The sequence below is a fragment of the Spodoptera frugiperda genome, chromosome 10, assembly GCF_023101765.2.
Source record: "Spodoptera frugiperda isolate SF20-4 chromosome 10, AGI-APGP_CSIRO_Sfru_2.0, whole genome shotgun sequence".
NCBI lineage: Eukaryota > Metazoa > Arthropoda > Insecta > Lepidoptera > Noctuidae > Spodoptera > Spodoptera frugiperda.
Genome location: NC_064221.1, coordinates 8,419,921 through 8,432,463, shown reverse-complemented (window position 1 = coordinate 8,432,463; position 12,543 = coordinate 8,419,921). Strand labels below are relative to the sequence as shown.

The window sequence follows — 12,543 nt, the reverse complement described above, 5'->3', positions numbered from 1 at the left end:
GCGTGCCAAACAATTATACATACATACATACATACATACATACACTCGAAAAACATAACCCTCCTTCTGGCGCAGTCGGGTAAATAGTGATTTTATCGGTAAAAATAATTCACAAATGATTTTTTTCTCACCAAAACAATATCAAACATATGAAAAAAGTAATGAATTAACTAGCCAAGGTTATTTAGCCACCGTTTGTCGTTTTTTTTTTTTTTGTTTCTACGACGCATACAACCTTTGATATCAAAAAAATAAAAAAATATATATTAAAATAGCCATAATTTTTAGGGGGAGGGGATTCGACCCCTTCGACCCCCGACTTTTGTCGATAAAATTAGATGTAGAACTCAGCCTTAACGGGTTAGAAGTCTCACCCCTATCACATTGTATAACACAAATGGTGAAAAGTAGGTGTATAGCGGCATCTCGTCGTAACGAGCACCTCTGCCTACCCCTTCGGGGATAAAAGGCGTGACTTTACTGTCTACTAACATACAATAAGCCGGTAAATTAGGAGACGGATCACCAGGACTTATTCGTCAACTCGGCCGCAATAAACTCGACCGCGCGGTCGAGTTGGGAAAATTTAAATCTACCTATTATTTCATTGTGCATCTCGACCGTAGGAACATTTACTATGCGGCCGAGTCGACCCGGATAATTTTTTTGATTTTTTGTTATTCGTCATCTCGACCGAGTACAAAATGTACATTCGAGTAGAAAATGTTTAAGCCAGAAAGCACATAAAACGGTGTAGTGTTTTAGCGCACTTACCTAAGCAAAATATAGAAAGTGGTTGGTTGTCTATCATGTCACAATGTCCAAAAAATCCAAATATAGTGACATTTAACGATTATTTCGTTGAAACATGGTTAAATGAAAATTCATTCTTTTTCGACAAATGGAGTTGTTATAATGTGCAACATCGTACAACCAATATGATAGAAAGTTGGCATTCAACTATTAATAAAAAAATACCATCTAATCCTAGAAATATTGCACAATTTAAAAAAAAACAATATATATACAACCGTGAATGATTATATACAAGGACAAATAAATATAGATCTCTGTATCGATCGCCTTGTATTATAATTTTGATTCAACCATTTAATGAATAACGTTTATTATAATTATACTGGTAAACAGTATTTTTGTTAAACAAAATCGAGTCAGTTTTTTAAACACTACTACCTACCCGCATATAAACCTCATACTTAGTTTTGCTCGATCACCCTCAGTTTCCATTAAATATAAACTAAATAAACTAAATTGATTACGCGAATTTTGCTTACCGACGTATGTTCCCGATAAATTAATATTGAATTATTGAAATTAAAACGGTTTTTTTTTGTGATTGTCGTTTCTGTACATCGTAATAAGATGCCCAGAGTGGGTATAAACCATCCTGATAACTTTTGTTACATTTGCGGTCAACTTACTATTAAAAGTCAACGTCGTAATTTGACATCATCATCATAGTTAATCATAATCATTTATTTAATTCAGACCATGGTGTCCATTTAGTTAGTAACAATTTTCTTATACACTAGTCGTGTTAGTAATATACAGAAACAAATTATAAAATAAAAATAAAAACAATGTAAGTAAAGTAAATACAACAATCACCGCCGCGCCACCCCATGACAAATGGCGCTGCAGTGATTGATGTAACTGCAATCTAGACGACTAGCGATCATGCTAAGGATGCTGTTGGCGCTGCCACGCACTCTACGCACCAGGGAGGCACATCTTTTACGCATCGTAGTGTAAAAGCAGTCGACGCGATGTTCAGCAAACATCCCTGATGCACTACAGAATCGCCGCAAAGTTAAAAACTGTTATTTTAATTATATCAGCTTACAAGAATATGGGATGCAATATGTCGCTCAAGATACACTTCTTACACTCTCATTTGGATTTTTTTCCTCAAAATTTGGGAGCCGTTAGTGATGAACACGGCGAGCGATTCCAACAGGATATATCCAACATGGAAAAACGGTACCAAGGCAAGTGGAGTCCGAACATGTTGGCCGATTACTGTTGGAGACTCAATAGAGATGTACCTGACGCTAAATATTCCCGAAAATCCTGAATAAAAGTCAAATGTTAGTTGTTTTTCTTGATTAAATTCAATTTTCAACCATATTTACTTAAAAAAAGTGTATTGCAGTTGCAAGAAAACTGAGGGTGACTGAAACTTTTCAAAAATGCAGATTATTAACAGGCTAATTGTAGATACAAAATATCCCATTCAAATTAATTTAACTTTCATTGAGGTCATTTTTGTCACACAGTGTTATTTATCAGTTGATCTGTGATTTTTCTAGTCTTTATAGTCATTTATTTAGTTAAGAGTTTTTAAAAGGTTAGCACCACCGGTGTAAAATAGTTACAAATAATGTTTAATTGATCTGTGATTTTTAAAATTTTCTGTGATTTCTAAAATTATTTATTGTATGATGTTATATACAATAGTGTTTAAGTAACTTGTAGGTCAAATAGTTTAATAATTGTAAATGTTTTTGATATCTACCGATTGTTGTTTCTTATAAGACTTAGCATTTTTATATACCTATGTTGATTTTCAGAAATATACATGTTCTAATAGAAACGGATTTTTATTTTACCCATAAAAGAACAAAAATTAAATTAAACACGTAACACTTTTGTAGATCACTGTACAAAAATGCCTCATATTTTTAATGCCGGTCGAGTTGACGAATACTAGATACGAAATAATAGCATTATCAACTCGACCACGTAATTCGGCCGAGTTGCACAATACAAAAATAATTAATTTTTAAATTTCCCGACTCGACCTCGCGGTCGAGTTTATTGCGGCCGAGTTGACGAATAAGTCATCACCAGATGGTAAGCAACTGGCGCCGCCCATGGACAGCCGCAACAACAGACGAGTTACAAGTTCGTTACCGGCCTTTTTAATTTAGATTTAATAATCGCACTTACACAACGAAAGACAAAGCAACACTTTGGAACGAGCGCCTAAAGCCTCACTGACGGACGGACTAACGGACAATTCAATTTGACGTTTCAAAAGTGCCTAATTTAGGGTTAATTGAAATAAATGCTTAGAATTTGACTTTGTAAGTCGTTTCACGCCGATATTGTGTGAAACCTTGATATCGCTTCGGTCGAGCCGTTCCATTCGTACAGAAGCAAGGCTCTCCCGAGTGAAAATGGGTCCCAAAAACTTATTATTTATAATCTTATTTATTGTAGTTACTTACTTGCATATACTGAGCGGGCATCATGGCAGGCGGGGCGTATCCTTGTGCTGGTTGTATTTGACCTGCGGAACACAAACTTTATTACATATCTATACCTAATGCGCTCTAACAAGGTGCGGCTGACAGATGCCAGTATGACGTTGACGTCTCTCTTTAGGGATGGACATTAGAAAAATCTTTTTTTATCGCTATCGATACTCGCAGCATACATTTAATTCTCTTGAATTTTTTTATTAAATGTGTGTGTTATTTAGTTGTGCAGTCTAACTACGTGTATATACTTGTCAAAATAAATATTTTATGACCGAGCCCTGAGGTGTTTCAGAGTTACAGTTTTACAGAACCGTGAAGAAAACAAGGATATATTAGTTTGTATATGTTGGAATAGTACCACCACGCATTATCAATGGCGCCGGAAATGTCTAGAAAAATGCCTACTACATATTTCTGCTCAGATAATGTCACTGTGGTTTGGGCAGAGAGAGCCGCGTCTACAGTGGATTTACCCACATAATTAAAGGTTTTTTAAGAATGATAATTGAACGACGTACGATTTTCGTTTTTTATTCTAAAAAAACATCGACTACCTATCCATCGTAGCCGTACATCCCATCACTAAACACGACTATGGATTTACGTTATACGCATAACACTTTACTTTATTTTTCATTTCATTAGATTTTAATTGAATACTAGAACATTCCGGTTGGTTTTAATTTAATTAACTAAGCATCCGAATGATTTAACATAATACGAATGTGATACAGCTAAAATATTAAGGCATAATTTTTAAATCGCAGCAACTTTCAAGAGTGATACGAAACGTTACTGAATCTGTCAGCCGCACCTTGTTAGAGCGCATTAGGTATAATTATCTACATACTGAAAACGAAACCTTTCGCAACGAAACGAATTTCTCGGTAGTATCACGGAGTCTGGAATTGTGACCAGTATATGGCAATAGGCTCACCCCCTATTACATGGGACTTTAACACAAAATGGTGAAAAGTGGGTGTACATTGTATAGCGGCATTACGTGCCGTAATGTGCACCTCTGCCTTCCCCCGGGGATAAAAGGCGTGAAGTTGTGTCTGAAAACGAAACCTTAAACAAAAATAAACTGTACCCTTGGACGAGTTTGCTTTACATTGAAGGAAAACGAAACGAGAGCGCGTTTGGCGCTCTGATTGGTTCGTTCAATAGCACCGACCAATGAACGAAGGTTCAACGGATAGCAAACTCAAACTAAAGGCCTACTAACTGCAAAAGCCTTATACAGCTTTAAACTATAAACAAACTGTACCAAAAATCATTTAGTATGTATACAATGTGATAGGGGTGGGACTTCTAACCCGTTAAGGCTGAGTACTACTTCTAATTTTATCGACAAAAAAAATAATATGGGGGGTTGAACCCCTAATTGAAAATATTAAAAATAGTGATTTTTTCGGTAATAATAATTCACAAATGATTTTTTTTCTCACCAAAACATTATCAAACATATGAAAAAAGTAATGAATTAGTTATTAGCTACCGTTTGTCGTTTTTTTTTTGTTTCTACGACGCATACAACCTTTTATATCAAAAAAGGTAAAAAAAATTTTTAGGGGGAGGGGATTCGACCCCTTCGACTCCCGACTTTTGTCGATAAAATTAGATGTAGAACTCAGCCTTAACGGGTTAGAAGTCTCACCCCTATCACGTTGTATATCGCTCACCAAGTAATATATTGGCACATCTGCAAAAAATGCGAAATTGACTTAATGACTTCATAATATTCAATTTCGCATTTTTTGCAGATGTGCCAATATATTACTTGGTGAGCTATAGTCATCTTATTTTAGATATAGCTTTAGTCACGACAAAAAGATTCTTCTGCTTTATATTTAAAGTTATTTGTAGAAGATAATGAAGTATTATACGTACCCATAGAGTGTGTGTTGGGTAAGTTATGCATGTTGTGGTGTGGGTGGGGCACTGGCGCCAACTGCGGCTGCTCCAGCAGACCCAGTCGGACCTGGAAACCATATCACTGTTATAGTACTTGATACTCATTCGGATATACATCTTTTATGTTGTAAAAACTAATTTGAACATATCACTGTTATAATACCTCATACTCATGTGAATATATGTAGAACTTTTATGTTGTAAAAACTAATTTGAAATCGTAAAAAATAAACTAAACTATACAGCTAACTCATGCTCGAATGAGAACTGTTGGAGAAAATCTCAACTGGCTTCAAGTTACATTAGAACTCACATTTACGTGCAGTGTTCACGTAAGTAAGCCGTATAATTCAATTATTGTTTATATCGCATAATTTTAAAAGTTTGCGATTTCATCATGAAAAGTTACTTCGACGATGACATCACTTATTTTCTGTATTTTTTACGGTATAAGCCAGTAAACGAGCAGACAGATCACCTGATTGTAGGCAATCGCCGCCGCAACCCGAAACAACAACCCCATTCGTGCCGAAGCATGGCTCTCCGACAAAAATATTTTTACACTTATTTATTATACCCATGAACCATCCACCATATTAATAATAGCTTTCCGACACCATGACCCTTTTTAAATAAAGCAATACCAAGTTAAAGTGTACAATATAAGCATAGTGTCCTTGATCCAGTACCTGTTGTGCGTGCTGTGCATGCGGCGCGGCGGGCGCGGGCAGACCGTGCGCGGGGGGGGACCCGCGCCCCACTAGCACCTGCTGCAGGGGGGAAGGGGATTGTACTACGGGCTCTTAAAGACTAGTCCCAATAACCTATTTGTCGGTAGATTTGACCACTTACTTATATGGAGCTCGAGACAAATGAGCTGATAATGAGAGTAAGCAATCGGCGCAGCTCACAAATTAAAAGTACGGTTTAAGGGGGAAGGGGATTGGACATCTGATAATAGATTGATTAAGTGAGATCGCACGGTGATACGTACTCCAACCGTTGTTTCACGTTGGTTTTCTGTGAAACCGTGGTTTTAATCCGAAGCTTGGTTATATCAAAATCATATCTCTAGTTAGCAAATCCACCGAAAGATAGGTTACTGAGCATGGTTATTAGACAGGCTTATAATGTAGTGAAGCTGTTTAGACCCATATACCAATTTACAGTATAAAATAAATTTGAAGATCCCTCTCTTAGTATTTAGACCACTAAAGCAGATTAGATGCCTAATTTAATTTAAGTTTAGTTTTCTATAGCCAATAATAAGACTGTGTTTTGTCAACCAACCAGGGTTAGGTCATTCAAAACTAAAGTTGAGAAAGTTCATGTAGAAATCGAATCATAAACAGACATTATGCAGATAAAGATTTAAGACAGATTACTTTATTCATAATTCTACAAAATATTTAAACACTTCTTCGTATTAAACAATAATTCTATAGCATATTTAACAACTTCTTTGTATTAAAAGGTGCTACCATAACCACCAATGACTATACAAGTAACAAATACCAATGAATGATGGGTGTGAAGCGTGTGTATTTACCTGGTGTAGTACGTGTGGGTGCGCGTGGGTCTGTGCGGCGCCGTGCCCGCTGCCGCCCACGAACTCGCCCGGACCTGCGCCATACACCCACTCTTTAAAGCTTACTTCTTTATTTATAAACATGTTTTAGCTATACAATGTTTTGTTATGTAGGTTTATTATTTTTCCATGTTATTTAAATATATATAGGTATATATTTGTGAAAGTATATTCTATTTTTCCACCTGAGCTTTTCTGTATTTACTTGCTCCATGCACCTACCACTGGTTTTTCACTGCATCACCTAAAGGTTTGGCTGGTAGAAACTGCCTACGGCATTAAGCCCACCTATATACACATTCATGTGCATAAAAAGTAAAATAAATGAATAAATAAAAATGTTTTGTACAAACGAGAAATATGGTAATGAGGGAAGGAGATTAACAGTCGTATTAATGTAATCGACTTCAATGTACATTCTTTGCTTTGAAATCGATTGTCACGAAAGTTATAATAAAATTTCTATCAAGATCAATGCAGAAATGTTGGATTAAGATCGGCTATTGTATTATGGCCGATCGTAATTTTTGATATTTCTATTGAATTTCTGTTAAAAACTGAGTACAATCGTGAGATTTAGGATATTCATTTCTAGCGTAAATGGAAGATACATTTGACACCCACGCCCAAGGACAGGCAGAAGTATATCATCATTAATTTTGTTCTAGAATTTTTGTGAAAATGAAAAAACATTGTATAGCTAAAACAGTATAGTAGAATTTCTAATGAACTAGACTGAAAGCAATAATCGAATTAATTACACAAATAATTCCTGAAACTGTGAAGAGCTTACAAAAATAGCGTGAAAAAGCATTTTCTTGAATTTGAATGTATTTACAAACGATCCACCACTAAATACTACGTACCTGCATGGTATCTATGAGGTGGTTGTTGCTGTTGCTGCTGTTGCTGCTGCTGCGGCTGTTGCTGCGTCTGTTGCTGCGTCTGTTGCTGTTGCTGCGGAGTGTACGAGTCCGCTAGAGGACGCTGACGCAAGCTACTGTAACGTTTGCTGCCACCGCCGCCTAAAAAAAGATAGATATTTTTGTATTTATAGTAGGTAAAGAGGAAAGATTTTTCAATTAAAAAAAAATGGGTATCCAACGTTCGCCACGTCGTGTATTGCACAATAATACTTGTAACTATGAGCCCCGAGCGTGGCTTGAAACTAGTCAAGTTATCTCGTCAAACAGTCACTTGAGTATGGTAAGGCCCAAGCCCCATTTCGTTCGTTGCGCTGCGTTACGTCACGACGAAGCAACGGTGTAAAGGGGCATGTCATGAAATTGATATAATTAATATATAATTAATAATTACACATTGTAACCCAATTACCCGAAGTATATTTATTTCACGTTTAAAATGGTTCCTATCCGGAAAAGTGAGGTATCAACAATATGTGATAAAATAGTTAGATCTTACCTGCAGCGGCCTGTTGTTGTTGTTGGTTGTTTGCGGTCTTCTGTTGTTGGGCGGACTGTGCCGGGGCCGTGGAGGGGGGAGACTTCGTGCGAGGGGGGTTGGGGTGTGGCTGAGGCTGTAGAGTAAGTGAAAATTAGTAAGTAAGTTTATATTATTATATTATCTTTATATCTATACAATATATACAATACTAGCAAATCCGGCGAACTCCGTTTCGCCATCAATGATTTTCCCTGTTTTCCTGCTTTTCTCTTAATTTTTTCCTGAATATTCTTTGCTATAAACCTCACGGAGCCCGAGACCTTTCCAACGAATGCAAAACCGTGGAAATCGGTTCGTGCGTTCTGGAGTTATAGCGTCAGGAAGGAAAACTCGACTTATTTTTATATTATAGATTATAGATAGTCATTGACTAAAATTATCATGCCACTTTTGTAATGCCGACTAAGGAAAATTCGATATATTCTACAATCCGATAGTTTAGCCAGATAATACTTTTGGACTGCCAACTAAATATACCTATCTGTCTTATTAGGTAACTTAGAAGGACATCATTTAGAATAACTTTCTTCTTTTAGCCGGAGCATGTTTAACTATGAATCAAAAGCAGGGTGATGTCCTTTCTAAAATCTATACTAATATTATAAAGCTGAAGAGTTTGTTTGTTTGTTTGAACGCGCTAATCTCCGGAACTACTGTTCCGATTTGAATAATTCTTTTTGTGTTGAATAGTGCATTTATCGAGGAAGGCTATAGGCTATAAAACATCACGCTATGGCCAATAGGAGCCAAGCAGAGCGGGTGAAACCGCGGAGAAGTAACTAGTCTTTGATAAATGTTGTATTAAAATAAACTAATTGTATACGAACCTGTGCATTAGCGTTGGGCTTCTTCCGTCCCTGGTCAGTGGGCACCGGCCTCTGCTGCGCTACCGTCGCGTTCACCTTGCGCGGGGCCTGACCTTGACTGGAAATTATAACTTGATTTCATATCTGTGCCGTTTATACGAGATGAAAAACAAACTATATAGGGTGACTGGTAATTAGTGAACGATATTTAAACACATGATTGTACTTATTATTACAAACAACTTTCCTAAAGAAACTTTTTTTGTATACTTATTACTTTTATTTTTATCACAACATTTCATTCCAACGCCTTTTGATCTCCAATAGGCACAGGTTGTTATGAGAACTACCATCCCATGTTTAAAGGCAAAATGAAAATTTGATTGCCATGCATCGTGTTTAAACATCGGTAAATAAAATATTTGCTTTATGTTGTAGTTGTTTGTTTTCTTCTGCGCGCTGGTAATTGACCCACGATTAGTTTAAACCATACAATTAGTGGGAGATTCGATACATTTTCGTTTTGCTATGTCTATAACACAACAGTGTACAATACTGTGATAAAGACTATTAACATACTTAGCACAGAATTGCAAGCGTTGTCCAATGACCAAAAACTTCACAATCTAACAAACAAGACGTCTTTCATACCCAGAAGAGGTAAACAGAAGAGCAATAAAATCTACATCCCAAACCATACATAGTAAACAAAAAGCCTCACTTGTTATTATTGTTATTGTTCACATTAGCGGTGATAGTCAGGTTCTCAATAGCCGGCATCTTCTCGTCTCTCTTGTTTGGCGTCTTGTTCGCAGGCTTGGCCGGTATGCGACCAGACCCTTGCTTCACTGCCGGCTTCTTGGTAGATTTTATAGAGGCGTTACGACGAAGCTGACCTGAGCCGTTCTCCACCGGCTCGTTGGCTGACGGCTGAGACTTGGAGCGAGGGCGTGGACGCGGTTTGCTGGTGAAATAAAGGCAGGTTATTTAGGTAGGACATATTTTTTCTTAACAGATTAGATTATACAGTACACACTTGAAAGGATAAGCGTTAATGGGTATTGACACCAGAGGAGGGGAAGTAAGTTTTTTTCGGGCCTACTCTCTGGTAACCTTACTCACACGGCGAAACACGACGCACACGCTGTTTCGAGCGTTTTCTGTGAGGCCGTGTCATCACTCCGGTCCGAACTCATATGTAGCAAAGCATGACTCTCTGATTCGAAATCTAATTTTCCTTTTATAGAAGCCTTATTGAGGCTAGTAACGCACTTGTAACTTTGCAACTTCTCCGGTGTTGCGGTTAACTTTGAAAACTAAAACCTCTGGTGTTGCGGGTGACCATAGACAGAGCTGATTGCTTGCCATTAAATTATCCTCTGTTTCGTCTGGTTGTTTGCCGACTTACATGGTGGAGGTAAGTTGTTACAAAGGTTGTAAGTAGGTAAGTTGTTTTACGCTCCTTTTCAGTGGCATCTCTCGAGTCAAGCCGCCTATTTAAGGAAATATACTTAATTAATCATTTGAATACATACCCATGTCTGCGGCCATCGAGCTCGGGGAAGTCCTCAGCGGTGGGCGGTTTCCGCGGCAGTTGCTGCGCGGCGGACTGACGCCGGTACGCCTCCTCGTCCTCCCAGGTACGTGTGTACTTGTTGGGGCCGCGACTGGTAAGGGAATTGGAGATTAGTACAGTTAGAACTGATATGTAGAAGTTTGAATAAAGTGAATATTCTCCAAAGTTCGTCGAAGATTATGCAAACTACCAGCTAAAGAAAATGGTCAAAGAAAACTTAACCTTATTTATATTTACTTTCCACTTGTTTTTCCCGTGAAGGCCTTTTTAGGCTCACGTAAAGCAACACCAACATTCACTATTTACGTAATGAAGCAGTATAAACATTTATACTTCTGATTATAATTGGCATGCAAAATTAATAAGATCATAATGATAACATCATACGAAATACGAAAATATGTCTAAGTAACACATGCAAGAAAAAGAGTCGAACTTTATTATAAATTAACTTTCTATTTTATACAATGCTACTAATTAATTTATAAAAGAAAAATTACTTAGAGTGACTGGTAATAATTAGTGACCGATATTTAAACACGTTTGTACTCATGATTACAAACAACTTTCCCAAAGAAATAATCATGAGTACAATCACGTGTTTAAATATCGGTCACTAATTACCAGTCACCCTATGTAACACCTTATACTATAAAACTTTAAGCTATATATTCGCATTAAAGTAAATAAATAAACAGAATAAAATATAGATAATACACCAAAGCATGCAGACACAGTTTCCACTAACCGCCACGAGTGTCGATACCTCCATATTGCAATGCATGATGAAACATTCACATTACTTTTAAACAATTTATTACCAAATAAAGTTTCTTTAATTAATTGCAATAAACACTAACACACTTATTGAGTCATTTGAGCCCAGTACCCTTGTACCTAGTTGGTTTATTCGAGCCGACCAATCAGAGCGCCGAACGCGCTGCCGTTTCGATTACTTTAAACGTAAAGCAAACTTATACTAAGGGTATAGAACGGCGATTATTGCACTCTCACTTTAAAAAAATCTTTGATCAGTTAGATATTATCAGTGCTGGGTCAACTTTCTTTTAATATCTTATTGACAAGCGACTAAGCCTTATCTTATTTGTGTGAGAAGATGCTTTTGGTTAATAGTAGCCACTTATAGGCTTAGTACCAATTTGTTTTACGTTTAACGAGATCGCGTTCGGCGCTCTGATTGGTTGGTTCATTCGCGCCGGCCAATCAGAGCGCCGAACGCGCTGACGTTTCGTTCAACGTAAAGCCAACTCGTACTAAGGGTACTGATGATGAAGGAATTATCTAAATTACTGATTACTTGTTTAGACGGCAGTTTGCCCACATGACTATAATCATCACTAGCGCCATCTGCCAAGCGCAAAAAACGCTAAACTGTTATATTGTTAAATGTATGTATTATAGTGGATATTCACCCATATCGTCTGTTGCGTCTCGCGTGAGGAGGCGCATCCTCGTTTCGTATATCGTAGCCGTAGATAGCGACCAGCTCGTCACGGGATTTCGGCATCTGTAATTTGAATAAATAAATTAATCATAGTGAATAGATACAGTTACAAATATGTTTATGTAACAATAATCACTTTTGAATGAAGAAGCGAACCTATTACCGTACACTAGGTACCCAAGATAGGTCTAGGCTCGTAGGTCGAAGTAATCAAAGAATCAGAACTAGTAGCTATTGGAAAATTTAATATATAACACAACATCGACTTGGGCTTCAAATCTAAGTCCCTCCTAGCTCAATCGTCGCGGTCGCCTTTGAGACCATTTGACCATCGAAGTACTCAAAAAAACATAACTGGTGTTTGTAGATGAGGGGCATGGGGATAACATAACACAGATACAGCCAACAGCACATCAAACTACCCCAATATCTCTACAATCGAT

General features: G+C 37.3%; 1 protein-coding gene across 3 annotated transcripts in view; it reads right to left on the bottom strand.

Moving 5' to 3' along the window:
* The window catches only part of LOC118277188 (protein CASC3), a 29,260-nt gene that overhangs the window by 5,119 nt on the left and 11,598 nt on the right, over positions 1 to 12,543 (bottom strand). For 2 of the 3 annotated variants that reach the window (XM_050696526.1, XM_050696527.1), the window contains exons 5-14: positions 12,069 to 12,163; positions 10,595 to 10,726; positions 9,781 to 10,023; positions 9,081 to 9,177; positions 8,212 to 8,326; positions 7,656 to 7,814; positions 6,751 to 6,824; positions 5,891 to 5,971; positions 5,178 to 5,268; positions 3,252 to 3,313 (exon numbers count right to left, since the gene is read on the bottom strand). In XM_050696526.1, the coding sequence (XP_050552483.1) occupies positions 3,252 to 3,313; positions 5,178 to 5,268; positions 5,891 to 5,971; positions 6,751 to 6,824; positions 7,656 to 7,814; positions 8,212 to 8,326; positions 9,081 to 9,177; positions 9,781 to 10,023; positions 10,595 to 10,726; positions 12,069 to 12,163 (1,149 nt within the window). The remainder of the gene's footprint in view (positions 1 to 3,251; positions 3,314 to 5,177; positions 5,269 to 5,890; positions 5,972 to 6,750; positions 6,825 to 7,655; positions 7,815 to 8,211; positions 8,327 to 9,080; positions 9,178 to 9,780; positions 10,024 to 10,594; positions 10,727 to 12,068; positions 12,164 to 12,543) is intronic. The other variant, XM_050696528.1, reaches the window with a different exon arrangement.